This window comes from Talaromyces rugulosus, chromosome II (genome assembly GCF_013368755.1).
Source record: "Talaromyces rugulosus chromosome II, complete sequence".
Classification (NCBI taxonomy): Eukaryota; Fungi; Ascomycota; class Eurotiomycetes; order Eurotiales; family Trichocomaceae; genus Talaromyces; species Talaromyces rugulosus.
In genome coordinates, this window is record NC_049562.1 from 5,645,955 (window position 1) to 5,660,834 (window position 14,880).

General features: G+C 48.4%; 6 protein-coding genes across 6 annotated transcripts; 2 read left to right on the forward strand and 4 right to left on the reverse strand.

The window, feature by feature from the left end:
• Positions 1 to 13: 13 nt before the first annotated feature.
• On the reverse strand, positions 14 to 1,438 carry TRUGW13939_04428 (uncharacterized protein; the record flags this gene model as incomplete). Its single annotated transcript, XM_035487601.1, has 1 exon — positions 14 to 1,438. The coding sequence occupies one exon, from the start codon at positions 1,436 to 1,438 to the stop codon at positions 14 to 16; it is 1,425 nt and encodes a 474-aa protein (XP_035343494.1).
• Positions 1,439 to 2,350: 912 nt separating this feature from the next.
• On the forward strand, positions 2,351 to 3,578 carry TRUGW13939_04429 (uncharacterized protein; the record flags this gene model as incomplete). Its single annotated transcript, XM_035487602.1, has 2 exons — positions 2,351 to 2,848; positions 2,928 to 3,578. 2 exons carry the CDS (start codon positions 2,351 to 2,353, stop codon positions 3,576 to 3,578), a joined length of 1,149 nt encoding a protein of 382 aa, XP_035343495.1.
• Positions 3,579 to 3,638: 60 nt separating this feature from the next.
• On the reverse strand, positions 3,639 to 5,094 carry TRUGW13939_04430 (uncharacterized protein; the record flags this gene model as incomplete). Its single annotated transcript, XM_035487603.1, has 3 exons — positions 3,639 to 3,996; positions 4,064 to 5,043; positions 5,092 to 5,094. The coding sequence occupies 3 exons, from the start codon at positions 5,092 to 5,094 to the stop codon at positions 3,639 to 3,641; spliced, it is 1,341 nt and encodes a 446-aa protein (XP_035343496.1).
• A 178-nt stretch (positions 5,095 to 5,272) lies between these two features.
• TRUGW13939_04431 (uncharacterized protein) lies at positions 5,273 to 8,831 on the forward strand (the record flags this gene model as incomplete). The annotated part of the gene is made up of 5 exons (XM_035487604.1): positions 5,273 to 5,690; positions 5,752 to 6,713; positions 7,129 to 7,249; positions 7,332 to 8,254; positions 8,310 to 8,831. Coding segments are annotated over 5 exons (2,946 nt in total), but the record flags the coding sequence as incomplete, so codon positions are not given.
• A 456-nt stretch (positions 8,832 to 9,287) lies between these two features.
• On the reverse strand, positions 9,288 to 10,503 carry TRUGW13939_04432 (uncharacterized protein; the record flags this gene model as incomplete). The annotated part of the gene is made up of 2 exons (XM_035487605.1): positions 9,288 to 9,962; positions 10,027 to 10,503. The coding sequence occupies 2 exons, from the start codon at positions 10,501 to 10,503 to the stop codon at positions 9,288 to 9,290; spliced, it is 1,152 nt and encodes a 383-aa protein (XP_035343498.1).
• Positions 10,504 to 11,853: 1,350 nt separating this feature from the next.
• TRUGW13939_04433 (uncharacterized protein) lies at positions 11,854 to 14,573 on the reverse strand (the record flags this gene model as incomplete). Its single annotated transcript, XM_035487606.1, has 5 exons — positions 11,854 to 12,589; positions 12,660 to 13,420; positions 13,501 to 13,868; positions 13,941 to 14,212; positions 14,272 to 14,573. The coding sequence occupies 5 exons, from the start codon at positions 14,571 to 14,573 to the stop codon at positions 11,854 to 11,856; spliced, it is 2,439 nt and encodes an 812-aa protein (XP_035343499.1).
• Between the last annotated feature and the right edge of the window lie 307 nt (positions 14,574 to 14,880).

Consider the following 14,880-nt stretch of genomic DNA (forward strand, 5'->3'; position numbering starts at 1 on the left):
CATGGAGATTCATTCAGCTGTCCTGGATTGACTCGACGGCTATACTGGCAAGCCTGTTCATCGCTGTATTTTTTAGAAGGAGTCTGCCATTTGATACGACTTCTCTGGTGGAAACTTCTGGTGGATCCCATACAATATCTGCTACGGTCTGCTTGGGTCGAGTTTGCCCAAACCCTGTTTGGTCCACATTTGGTAGGATCAGGAGATCGCCCTGATAGCCAGTTTTCAAACCGATATCGACAGAAGACTCTGTTAGGCCAATAGCTGCGCGCGCTCGAGTTGAGATGCATTCATAAAGCATAGCCACGTCTGACGGTTTTCCTCCGTGGTATATACCAACGCCCAGACAGGCCAAGGATATTGGGTCTACGCTACCCCATGGCGTGAACGCGTTTCCAACATTGTTAACCCCAATCACGGTATCTAGGCTAAGAGCTTGAATCATATGCAAAACTTGCAATGTGCCTCTTGGGCGAACGTGAGGCCTTTTAAAATTTTCGCCAACTGGCAATGGGGCCATGTACAAATCGCTTGTTGGCAAAGCGACAAAGCTGACAGGCAGATCGTGGTCGTGGATTGTCGAAGCCAGTCTACCCCATTCGTCGTCCGAAAATAGCGTTAGTCGAGTGCAATGTCCCAGCATGACTCGGGCCTTTGTTGCTGATGCTGTCCACCCGGTCTTCCTCAGTGTCTCAAGGACGTGCCAAACCATGGCCTCGCTGTTCTCATTGAGGTTATAGTCGATATGAAAGTCAACATGCTTTTGCAATTCCCATGCACGAGATATAGCCCATTCTATATTTTTCCGTGACGCTTCGACAGTTGACTCGACATATGGCGTTGTGCCGATAACGTCGACTTCCGGGTCTCTGACGGCGTCTTCCATACGCCTCCAATTTTCCTCTGCATGCTGCCCCGAAAATATTGGATCTTGTGCAAACGACACAAGCTGTATCTGGCAAATGTCTTTCCATTCCTTCTTGAGCCGTTTCCCCACCTCCAAGCATGTCATTTTAACAGTCGAGTCCACTTCTACAAACCCTCTAATCGCGGTTACCCCGGCAGCAACAGATTCAGTTACCAACTGGTTGCCACGCTTTATTAAATCGTCGTGGTGAAACCGCTTCTTGGCCAACGTAGTAAAATGCAGTGCTTCCTCAAATGAACCGTTCACAGGTAGAAGATCGGAATATTCTTTAGACCCGTGTATAAATGCTTTGTCGAGGTGAATGTGTGGATGGACCAGCGCCGGAAGTACTAGTGGAGCACTACTGTCTTCTTCTTCTTTTTTATCTATTGTGGCGGACTTTGAGGGGCTTATCGTCGTTTCGCTATTATTTCGTGCAAAGGAGATATCCCACAGCGAAGAGGGGTCTTCATCGTGGATACGCACGGATCTTAACGTCTTGATCGACGAGGTGCGAATGTTTGCAGCCATTGTCCACTCATCTGAATCCAAGATACAGAATTAAATATTCAAAGATTAATGAGAAAATCAACTCAATCAGACTGGGCGGCGCCTTTCAAATGCTCGAGCCTCCATTCTCCACCTAGAACCCCGCTCGGAGATAAGGCAAAAAAAAAGGCTTTGATGATTCCGCGTTGGAGAGGGTGTAAATGTTACATGTAACGGTGAATCCACATTTTTAAAGATATTAGATAAAATACTAGCGTAGATCTTTAGATATTATCATAGTGAGACTACCTTATTAGTTGTTAGGCGCATAATTCAATTGACATTTGCCTTATAGAAGGGTTTAGTAACACACTCGCAGCGATCCGCTTGTTCGCTGTCCGATGTATAAAGCGACTGGTTTTTGATATCCCGTAACAAAATTAACAACAGAGAAGCAAACACAGAAAGACGTGTAAAATGTAATCTATGCTGTTGATCTCTTTCTATTGGTCATGCATGCTTATATAAGTCTTTGTTCTATTTTTGGGCCTTCGACGGCGCGTGCCTAACCTAATCGGAACTTCACGTTTGTATCATCAACGAACACCAGCTAGCTCCTCAGTCACTCGGCCTTCTCCGTGGCCTGCGAATATGGCTGTGCTGTAGGATTTTCTCGGAGCTGTGACTGGTAGCACCTGTTGGGCCTGATATTTTTACACGTTGACGTGGCCATAACATTGAAACATCTGTGCCACCGGGTTCCGCCTTCTTGCCTATCGACTCGGATTACTCGTCGAACAGAAATTAACTTGCATCTTTGAATTATACAGTCAGAGGACTACATTCCAAATTCAGGAATATTCCTTTACTTTCCGATTTTGTGTCACGTCGAACAAGTGTTGCTCGGTACATTTCTATATACCAAAACACATCTTTCAATATCAACTAGCCACCATGCGCAAAATCACGACAACACCACGCATCCTCAAGCCTCAAGCGGCCAAAAAGTGGTACCAACATCTAACCATCGACCTCCTCATCAAAGTCCTCAACCAAACCTTTCTGCACCCGTTCATAGCATGGATCATCGTCCTCTGTCTGCGCGCCCAAGTGACCCCCATCGACCATCCGGCGTGGATAATCGCGCTCGGATATGCGATCTTCCTGACCCTCTGGACTGCAGCTGGCATGCTCAACCGCCGCATTGCGTATGGCTTGCCGCGCGAAGTTGAGCCGAGTCATGAGATTATCGTGATTACGGGTGGAGGTAGCGGGCTTGGCCAGCTTATTGCCCAGATCTACGGGATGAGGGGCGCGGGTGTTGCGGTTTTGGATGTCAAGGAGGTGAGTGAAGTGGAAGGGTGGGATGAGCTTTCTGGTGTAGACTACTATCAGTGTGATGTGAGCGATCGGAAGGCTCTAGAGATGACGGCTAAGAGGATTGAAAATGATGTGAGTGCTAATCTTCGTTTTGGATATATCTGAATGTTTCCCGAGTACTGCGTGGCTATGCTAATCATGTCTTATATAGTTGGGAAAGCCCACGGTGCTCATCAACTGCGCCGCTGCGGGAATACATGGAGTGCCGCTCCTCTCACTAACCCCGGAAGCGATGAAGAAAACCATCCAGACCAATCTATTCGCCCCCTTTCATGTGCTGCAGGTGTTCTTGCCCGGCATGATGGAAACAGACAATGGCGGTGTCGTGGTCAACGTCAGTTCAGTTCTTGGACAGCTAACGGCCGCTGGTTTGTCGGATTACTCTGCCAGCAAAGCCGGTCTCAGCGCAATGCATAGGTCTTTAGAAGCCGAACTTCGGGCCTCGGGCCATGACGACAAAATAAAAACACTGCTGGTGGAAACAGGACAGCTGTCTACACCTTTATTTGACGGCATCCAAACCCCAAGTCAATTCTTTGCGCCTGTTGTCGAGCCTATCCAAGTTGCGTATGATATTGTCTCGGCCATTGACAACGGCGACAATGGCCTTATCAGAATGCCTGCCTTTGCGAAGTTGGTGAATTGGTATGCCGTGCTGCCTGCTTCCATTCAGAGGCTAGCTCGCTATGTGAGTGGAATAGACTCGGCGGTCGCCAAGGCATACAGCGGCCAGATCCCAGTACCGGATTATTCGAGTTCAAGTGAATCAGAGAGCGAAGCCGAGGTACTTCGCACGAAATAAGCTTATGAACCTGGGGAGCTGTCCCGAATACTTTGTTTTGGCTGAGATAATGTCGAGTCTTTATTTTTCAGTTGCCAGAACAACCTTGTCGCGTTCGGCACGATGAGGCATGGTGCCTTTCTTGCTATGTTTGCGAACATTATCTTCCCGCCGCTTGATTGCTGAAAGCTCCTCTTTCTTGATTTCACCAGCCTTTTTGATAGCCTTTGGCACATGGCGATGGTTCTTGATCCGTCGAATCTCGGGCATGTGAGAGTATCTACGGACAAGGGCCTGATCGTATTCAAGCTTGTGGCGCTGCTTAGCACTCTTCACCCCTGCGCGAGAGGAGGCGTTGGTGCGCCATATACGAATGTTTCCGTCGTCGGACCCAGAAAGGACATAGTTATTATCAGGGGTGAACATGGCGGAGAAGACCCTGCGTGAAGAACGTAGGTGAGTAAACAATGAGCCGATAAAGTAGTACCAAATTGCAGTATTCATACCTTTGCATTCTCTGCATGTGATAGACATCCCTAGAGCGTCCCGAGGCTCGGTTAAACAAACGTATCGTACGATCGTAAGATGCTGTAACCAATTCCTCACCGGTAGGACTGAACTCGACGTCCATGACGGCAGCAACGTGGTCCTTGTAGATATTCAAGGCTCGATCCATCTTCCTCATATCGAACATGTATGCATTGTGATCTTCATTTGCGACGGCGAAGTTGAAAGCTTCCATTGGGTTCCAGGAGATGGAATTAGAGGCCAAATTCAAAACCACCTTGGATACTGCTGATGAAGTCCGAAGATCGTACATGACAATTGATCGGTCGGTTGCAGTAGAGCCGAGAATGGAAGTCTCTGTTTGGTTAAAGGCAAGAGATGTGATGGTGTCCGTGCTAGTTGGCCAGTGAAGAGTTTGAGATGCATTCGAAGACGGCCGCGACAAATCGTATATGGAGATGACAGACGACGAAGCCGCGAATGCAGATTGGTCACGGTGATGCGAGACCCCAGTGAAGGGGGTCTGCCCAAGGAAAGTTGCAAGAGGAGGAGCCTCTGGCGTGGAGTTGTAAGGGTCGAAAAGTTTGACGGTCTTGTCGCTGGCACAGGACAGCAGTTTGCGATCCGGGGTCCAGCATATGCCCTTGACGATATTTTCGTGCGCCTGGGTATTCCACACCTCCTCTCGAGTTTGCATGTCCCACACTTTCACGATTCCATCGCCGGAACCGCTTGCAATGCGTTCCAGAGAACCGGGGTCCTTGGCCATAGTGTACACCCCGTCGACGTGTCCACTGCCCAGTTGGCCAACAAATGGTGCAGCAAACATGCGGTCCATCTTGATCGCATTCAGCGCCCGTGTGTATTCTCGTGCTCGTTCGAATGGATGCTGTGAGGGATCGAGATTTCGCTGCTGCTTGGCCACAGTAGAGCCAGGCGCTTGCTGCGAGGCAGCAGAGCGCGACAAAGCCTTAATTTTCTATTCGCCATTAGTATAATATCTTAATATGCATGGAATAAAACCCACCATTTTGGCTGTTTTACAAAAAAATATTTGATCGTGGAAGAGAAAAAGTATTCGGCGGAACTTTTTCCAGGCGGAGACTAAAAGTTTTGGCAAGAACCGGCCGGCAACGGTGATTCGCCGGCCCGCCGCAGGGCAAGAGAGCTCGTTAGCCCCGGCGACGTGACGCTCGGTCTGCCTACAGCTGTCGTTGACCTCGAGCTTCCGATTCCCACACTCCAACAGCATCAAACGCAAGCCAGAACCCCATATCCCCCATCATCAGTTTCAACCTATCTCCTTCTGTCGCCGCCCCGACTTTGACTTGATTGTGCACGCCCAGGATACGCTGCTCACCATGGCTTCCACGCCCGCCGCTCAGCGGATTGAAGAAGCCAAGGCCATCGCGCCCAAAGATCCTGCCAAAGCAGAGCAGATATACAAGGACGTCTTGTCTTCGGGTATTGGCAAGACCGAGTCTGCCTCGAGAGACTATGAGGGAGCTTTAGTGGGACTGGGAGAGCTCTACCGGGACAACAAAAAGGCCAACGAGCTGGCCGACCTGATCAAGACGAGCCGCGATGCATTCTCCTCTTTCGCGAAAGCGAAGACTGCTAAGCTGGGTAAGCAGAGTTGCAGAGTTTTGTCCCACTTCTTTTACTGATGATTTGTGTGCGCTTGTAGTCCGGCAACTGTTGGATCAGCTCAGTGAGATCCCCAACACCATTGAGATCCAGGTCGCTGTTATCAAGTCTTCCATAGAGTGGGCGGTTTCGGAACGACGTTCTTTCCTCCGACAGAGCCTTGAGACCCGTTTAGTGATTATTTACATGCAAAAACAATCCTATTACGATGCCCTGACTTTGATCAACTCCTTACTCAAAGAGTTGAAGCGGTTGGATGACAAGGTCGTCTTGGTGGAAATCCAGCTCCTCGAATCCCGCGTTTACCATGCTCTTGGTAACCAACCCAAGGCCCGCGCTGCTCTTACGTCGGCTCGAACATCCGCTTCCGCTGTCTACACACCGCCCATCCTTCAAGCTGGCCTCGACATGCAAAGTGGGATGTTGCATGCCGAAGACAAGGACTTCAACACAGCGTATTCATACTTTATCGAAGCATTGGAAGGATACAGTTCTCTCGATGATTCCGAGAAAGCCACGGCAGCCCTACAGTACATGCTGCTGTGCAAAATCATGCTCAACCTGGTTGACGATGTGACAAACCTGCTCAGCTCAAAGCAGGCACTGAAATACGCCAGCACGCGCCTTGAAGCCATGAAGGCTGTGGCTCGTGCTCATGCAAACCGATCACTGGAGGAATATGAAAAGGCACTTTCCGACTACCGATACGAACTCGGCGGCGATGTCTTCATCCGTAACCATCTTCGCCGGCTTTATGATGCGATGTTGGAGCAGAACCTGATCAAGGTGATCGAGCCATTCAGCCGCGTAGAAATCGACCATATTGCAAAGATGGTCGGCTTGGACACGCAGCAGGTGGAAAGGAAGTTGTCGCAGATGATTCTGGATAAGGTCATAACCGGCGTTCTAGACCAGGGTGCGGGCTGTCTGATCATCTTTGAAGAGACGGAGAGGGACAAGGGCTACGACGCAGCGTTGCAGACGATTGAGAAGCTCAACAATGTAGTGGAAGTGCTGTATGCTAATCAGGCGTCGATGTTGGAGTAGAATTCGTACATATCAACCCAAGGTTGACATGCTATTTATTCCCTCCATTCGAACCCGTCTTGGAACATGTAATGTAGCTCTATCAAATACTACGCAGCACTTTTATTTGCATTTGTTTATAGAAAACATTCGAGACTAGCCCTACATCTTCAGTAATATTATTAGTTGACTGTAATTATTGTCCTCAGATCTTAGCCTAGTGGCCGAATCGGGTTAGCGCAATGCCGTCGCGGACGAGCGACCGATCGCGACTTGGACAAGCATCGTCCATGAACCAACAGACTGAAGCAACCGCTGCCCAGACCACGAATCCGCGCCATCGCTAGCGACAAGTGCCCTGCAAGCTGCCTGACCTGGCATCCTATTTTAGCGATCTATCGACGCTGTCGCCACCATGGCTATGAATGCCCCAATGCAACCAAATTTTGCTCGCGGCTACCCCCAGGCCGCGCAGCGCTCGCCCGCTACGCCTCGTCGCGGTGGTCCTGGAGGTACGTACATCTCTTTAACCTGATAAAGACCTTGAATTGTTTTGTGTAGGGCAGTAACTAACATGTCGGTTGTGCGTGACAGGGCCCGTCATGGCAATGGGTCATCCCCAACAAGTCCCTCATCCCCAGTACATGGCTGCCGGTCAACCGCGTATGCCACCAGTGAATGAAGCTGCTATTAGACGCAGTCGAAAGCCCACGGACAAGAACATCCCAGATGACATTGAGGATCTCGTCATCGGCGATGGGGTACAAGAATACAAGAAGCTGCGGGAACTCGAGAAACGCCTAGACTCATCCATGGTTAGGAAGAGGCTAGATATTCAAGACTCCCTCAGCCGGACAGTGAAGCGATACCGGACCCTCCGTATCTGGATCTCGAATACCGTTGAAGACCAGCCCTGGCAGAAGGGCGAGCAGAACGAGGAACCGCAGGCCGACCCTGCCAATCCGGGATCTGGACGGTACAAGGTCCGTATTGAGGGCAAGCTGCTCGACGATTACACCGACCCAACGGTTCCAGCAGATGACAGTGACGACGAAGAGGAAAAGGACGCAGACGCCATGCAGGAGGACGACCAGAATGCGGGAGGATCAAAGCAATCGAAGCAACAGCGCTCTCGGCAGAGATTGTCGCATTTCTTCAAATCGATTACGGTTGATTTCGACAAGACACCCAACTTGAAAAAAGTCGAAGATGTCTCTCCTATTGTCTGGGAAAAGCCTCAGGTCCCGCCAAATGCTACTGCGGTGCCTGAGAATGCTGAATTTGACTCGATCCAATTTTCTCGTGGAGCCCAGGAGAACGTCAACATTACCGTTAGCTTGATCAGAGATGAGGCGCCGGAGCGATTCAGGCTAAACAAAGACCTCGCCGAAATCCTCGACGTCCAGGAAGAATCCAGGAGCGGGGTCATCTTGGGGGTCTGGGATTATATCCGAGCCATGGGTCTCCAAGAGGACCACGAGAAGCGCCAGGTGCGCTGTGACCACCGCTTGAGAAAGGTATTTCGCACACTGCATTAAGGCTTTAAGGCATACATTAACTGACTTTGTCTAGATCTTCGGCCGTGATATCATATTCTTCCCTCAAATACCAGAAATCGTGAATACTCACACGACGCCCCTCGAGCCTATCAAGCTTCCATACACCATCCGAGTAGACCAGAGCTTCCAGGACGAGTCAACTCCAACCATTTACGACATCCGCGTGGCGGTTGACGACCCCCTCCGCCAAAAAATGCTCGCTTTGACCTCGAATCAACAGTACGCGGCTTCTCTACGCCAAATCGGCGTGCTCGACGACCAGCTCGCCCTCATCATTCAGGCTACCATGCACTCCAAGGCCCGCCACGCCTTCTACACTGCTTTGAGCAAAGACCCCGCCACTTTCATCCGCCGCTGGCTCAATTCTCAGCGCCGAGATCTCGAGACGATCCTCGGAGAAGCTACACGCGGCGGCGGCGAGGACGGCAGCGGACCCGAGTTTAGACGTGGTGGTACTGATAGCGCCTGGGATGCTCCTGTGGCGAGAGAAGCTGTTCGGTACATGCTTGCGAAGCCTGACCGCGCTCATCGATAATTACTTTTCTATCGGATTTTTCAACTTTACTAGAGGGGAAGACGGAATTTTGCTATTTTCCCTTTTACTGCAATGCTTTTTTTTCTCTTGTGTTGGCTGGGAGGTTTGGGCGCGTCCATGCAGGTTACTTTGAAATTCTTTTTCTGTCTTCTTTCTGTTTTTGAATTTTTCAAAATTAATTTCCAAACAGTTGTATGAGTGTAAATTAAAAACACATGTTGTATTTCATACTTGCGAAAAATTGTTACAAGAAGTCAAATTCAAATCTAGGTGACTGCGGTCGTTGTTTGCAATAAATTAACAGAAGCCACTTACTCTCGATCTATGTGTCCTTGGAACAAAAATAAAAGAAAAGATAAAAAAAGGCGTTATGCAACGCTTGTTCCATGTAGACAGACTTTCGTATTGCTCATCACGAAGCTGCAATACCCTTTAAGATGCTGCATGCAGTGCATATCATGACTTCCGTCTAGTCAATGAATCACCGCCTGGAGCGGCTTGTGCGCCTGATGACACAACCTGCTCGGCTCTATCTCCTGTTTCAATATAGCCCAGCTCTTGTTTTAATTTCTCAGCGGCATCCAGGACGAGATCCCGCTCTGAAGGTTCGGTTGTCTTGGGCGAGACTTTGACCTTGGCTGCCGGTTCTCGGAATCGTTTCAACACAGCATCGATCATCTGTGACAGCCAGTACCAGTTCAAGAAATTAAGAGCCAGGTTTGCTGCGATATATGTGAGGGGCAGCCAATACGGGAGCCCCTTGTCGATGAAATGATTCGCAAATTTGGCTATCTCTGCGTTTGCTTGAAGACAGTCCTCATTTGTGCAGAGTGCTCCGTCTCTGACTTCGAAAACGGGGGCGTTGGTAGGGACTCCTTCCAAGAATGGCGAACTCGACATGGAGCGAGAATGGTTCCAGCCGAGCCACATATCTTTGTAAACGATAACGGATTGCCAGGTTCCCCATACCAGACGGCAGGAAAAGAAAACCCCAATCAACAGCATGCCGTTGTACCACTGCAGCGTGCTACCGGTCATGTTGATTTTGTCCAAAAACCAGTGGATATTGAGGAACGGGCTTGAAAGTTCGTAGAGGATAAACGTCGGCCCATAAAAGTTGAGGAACGGTCTCTGTTGACATATAAAGATCAGAAAAAGCTCCAGGCAGGCGAAACGTTAAAAATATAATACTAACAAATCCAAGAATATAGACGCAGAAAGCGCTAACTCCATGAAGCAACATGCCTGGCCCAAACAGATTGACATGTACTGTACAGACGATCACGTCATAGAGGAAGTACCCTGTCGCTAGAGCCTGCATCAGACCGAGGGCGCCCGTGTATCCATGAATACGCTCATGAAGGGTCATATCTTTCCTCTCGCCATCTGCGAATATAACATAGAAAGCAACCCCGTTGACCAGAATACTTTGCACGAGCGAGACGACATGGATATCCCAGTTCAGCTGTGTGCGGCGCGGTAATTGCGTGTAGTATCGAGGGAATAGTGCTCGTGATAGACGTGGCGAGATATAAGAGTGAATGGTTTGGTAAAACACAAAGGCGAATATAACCTCGTGCATATGGTATGGTAGAGAGTATAGCTGCAGTGAATCCGCCCAGGGCGTCACCAAGTCCTGCAGCCAGCGAGGCGGAGGAAACGGGTCCAACATATTGTCCGCTCAAAGCTGCTCCTTCCTTGTTGCTCTATCGGAAGCGGATGTTTGCGTAAAGTCGTTTCAGGCCGATGATAGACCTGAAAAGGAACGATCTCACTGTCTATGACGAGGCCGAAGACATGTCCGCGGGATAACAACGATTCGTAGCGTATTAAACTTCAAGGATCGATCGTGGAAAGAGAGGGGTATTACAGGCTTAAAACAACACGCGGAGCTGCAGAGTTCATGCTCAGCAGGCTGGCTGCTGTCTGAGTGACGAGGTCATTGAGGTGCCTGTACTGACGGGTGACGTTGATGAGGTCAACTGGCTTCGGACCGAATCTGTTGGGGCGCGCGGTCCTGTTCCGCTGTGCATGTGACCTCCTGCCAACTTTACTTGCGCGGATCAGTTGATCAATCATCACCCTGCCCTAGTGACATTATTGTCCCCACTAATTCTCTCGTTCTGAAAGATCAAAGCCTAATCTTCATGTTCAAGCTGTCGAAAGAAGAGGATATAGAAGAAAAAAAAAGGCCGATATACCATTGAATGTACTATTTTTGATCTGTAACTGGAATATAGAGTTTAGCCCACCGGCTCGATCAGTTAACTAACATAGTCATTGCACCAACACTTAATTCATCAAGTCCCTGGAAACAGAGCACTCAGGTTTTACAAAAAAAAAAAAAAAACAAAAAAGGCAGAAATCAGGAAAAGACTACTTTGCGAATGGTAATATCATTATCCTGGGCGAAGCATAAGAAACCTGCGGGGATGACAGGCGATTCACTTTTATGCTTATGTTGCTACAATTTATTATAGATATTATGGTTTTTCTCGACAGATAGATAGAAACTGTATATAGATACTAGCCTACATGATCTACGCTCATCCACGGGGGATGATATCGGCAGTTTCAGTCCGAAATGTTGTTTCCATTTATTTACAGTGCCTATGTTGCGATCCAGGCACGCTGGATAGTCGACTTGTCTCGTCTGTTTTCGTTTCGCTCCAGAGCTAAAGGTATTTTTTCATCCTGTCGCACTACGTCAACTAACTGTCATATCAATCGATTGAAGAATACGAATCTGGTATGACCAAGTATAAAAATAATTTGTCATTCATGTTTGTTTTGTTAGATGTGAGCTTATTTATTTCGACGTAGATAAAATCAATGGTTCGAAATGAACTATTTTATATTTGAATGTTTCATGATATTGGGCGAGTAGTACAAAGCACTGAACTAGCATGGGCGGTACATGGTTCTATAAACAACCGAATATGTCCTCTCATGAGCCTACAAATAGAGATAGCAATTTCAACTATTAGCATGTCTACAGTTAATGCTTAGAGCAATATGATTCTCAACTGAAGCGAGTCTTAGCCAAAGCCAACTCTCTCCAGTACCAGACAGCCGACATGACAGCACCGGGGCCAACGAGCAAATGGCCTAGAGCAACAAGGACTGCTGCTTTCCCAACGTCGACAGTGCTGCGGCCGACTCGCTTCACATCCCACACGGCCATACAGAGCCAACCGTAGGTGGCGGCATAGAAACCCCAGAAGTCGGTCATGAAGATCGCCCGGAGCCCTTCTCCAAATGGTTTTGCCTCCGCAGAGAAGTCAGGCCAAAAGACAGATGCGAGGGTTACCTGATGTGATAACACAATCCTGGAAATGCAGAAGACATGGAACACCAACCCCAGCACACCGGTGACAAAGTAAAGGTTCTTGAGGTGTGGAAGATCTCGTGGTACCTGTTTCGCTGTACGTAGTCCTTGCGGCAGCCCATTTGCTTTCCGGAAATAATACCCAAAGATGCCGCAGAAGAGTGGCACCAACATTGGGGAGACCTGCCAGATGGCCTCAAAGTTTTGAATTGCATCTGGGCTGGTCCACGGGATAAACATTAGAATTGTGGGTAGGGTATAGCCGATATTCACGGCCCATGTTAGAGAGGCACTGAAGTCCACTCGGATGTCGCGATTCAGGGGCCACCAGTAGGACTCAGGCTCCGAAATGAAGGTATAAACGGCATAGTAAATTGGCATATAGATTCCCACCCCAGCCCACTGCACGAGGGTGAGCCAAACGGTGAACCTGTTCAAAGAATTATTATCATTACTCAGCACAAAAAGAGAAAAAGTAGAGCTGAGAAAATTAAACGCACAGTGATATCGGTGTAAGCATGTTACGTTTCCGGAATGCCTCTGCTGACCACACTGCAATCGGCTGGACAAGCATGCCTAGAAAGTAAAATTGCAGAAATGAGAAACTTGGGTCCCAGTTTTTCAAGCCTGGGATGAACACAGCAGCCAAGAATACCAGGTAGTCGTCGATAGGCTTGATTCCGACATAGGTCCGTTTCAGGGGGAATTCCGGATCATAGAAGAACTCTCCAGTGGCCAAGACACTCCCTAAGTGAGTGTCAAGTCCATAATAAGCGGAATGAACCCACATTCCATAATGCACAAGGGCAGCAATTGAAAGATAAAAGGTGATAAAATACCACTTTTTGATACCTCGGGGTACTGGGCTGCTCAGAAGCTCGTCTTTATAAGGCACAAGTCGTGAAACAGTGCTTAGTTCTGGTGTGTCCAGCTTTTCTGCGAGCGGCATGTTACGTGAGAAATTGAAGGTGATATCTTCGCTGTCCATCTGCGGAAGTAAATAAAAGGCTGCTATCTGGTGTAAAGTGGTGTCTAGCAGCTCGGTTCGCTGTTGCTCGTGCGAATGCTCTTTTAATGAAATTGTTCTTGCTTGACGAATCCTTTGAGTCTCAGCAAACACGTCTTCGATTTTTTCTAGGGTAGGTTTGCCGCCTTTCGAATTGGCTCCTTTTGAACTCGCTAGCGCTCTTCGGAGAGCGTTGACCAGAGTAGCTGCGGATTCCATACATGCGTTACCACCATGACCAGCGATTGGGTGAAACTTCCAACTGTCAATACCAAAGAAAAGTTTCAGGGGGTCATGGGAATATGTTTTATATGTGTGTATGTTTATATTCTTACCTTGTGAGCGGCATCACCAATAGTGAGGATCCTCTTGTAATACCACTGCCTGAAGACATATTCTTGCAGTGGAACTAAGGATGTGGATATTTTGTTATCCAGAAGGTCCTTGAACTTGATAGTCGGGGTGATATTATCATCTTGTCGTTGAACGAGCAATTTTCTCTCGTCTTCCTTGGTGTACTTTGGGATATCACTACCAAAGGCTCTTTGTTTCAGTTTGAAGAAATAGAACCAGTAGACACGCCCCTCCGGACCGCCGTTCACGATATAAGATTGATGCTTCATGAATACCGAGTTTGATGAGCCAGGTTCAATCCCGCAGGGGTTGGAAATCCCGAAAACGCACCCATAATCGACCGGGACGGCTGAAGTATGATAAGAATGAGCGAGTTAGTCTGGATTAATTATAGACCTCAAATACGACCATCAGGGCTTACCAGAAGCCTCGCGTGGTGGAATCCAGCCAGGTGACTGCTTGTTGGCGATCTTCCACATTTCCCTTCTGACAGTGCTGTGGATTCCATCTGCACCCACCAAGATATCACCTTCATAGAATGACCCGTCAGAAGTCCCCGCGACTACGCCATCGTCGGTGATTTCTACGCTTTGAATGCGTTTCTTAGTGAGGACTTTCTTCTTATCCTTGATGTTATCATATAGCACTTGAAGCACCATCTGCCTGTCTAAAAATGTGATCGGATAGCCATGCCTGACGAGACGTTAATCAAATACAAGGACTAGAGACCATCTCACACTAAAAGGACTCACCTTTGGTACATAGAGTGGTTCATTCCGCGGAACTCTCGTATGACATGTCCGGACTCATCCCGAAAATGAAACGAGTCTAGTGGAGGACACCGATCTAGCACTTTCTGAAACAGGCCGAGCTGATCCAATATCCGGTTTCCATGGGGCAATATGCCAATACTTGCACCAACCTGTGGTGCAATATCGGGATACGCCTCCAGGACAACAAAGTCGATGTCGTACAGCTGTAGCATGTTGGCCAGCACGAGGCCCGTAATACTACCGCCGCCAATGACGACTTTGAAACCACCTTTCTCATCCATTGTGTAGTAGCGTTTTATTCTCAATAAACGGCCGTCTTTTCTTCAGGAATGAGGCTAAAAGCAAAATCAAAAGAAAAGGAACAGAGGAACGTACAACAGAAGACAAAGTAAGAACGACATTATTATATCTCTAATCCCGGAGTAAGGACGCTAAAAATGTCGAACTCCAAAGTACACCAGTGAAGTTGTGGAGAATTCCAGGCTAACCTCAGATTGAACAGCTTACCAGCACTAGGCACATCACGTAGCTGTTGCTAGATCGATGCTTGAGGCGTTGCGTCGGCGAACAGCGAAACCATCGGGTAAA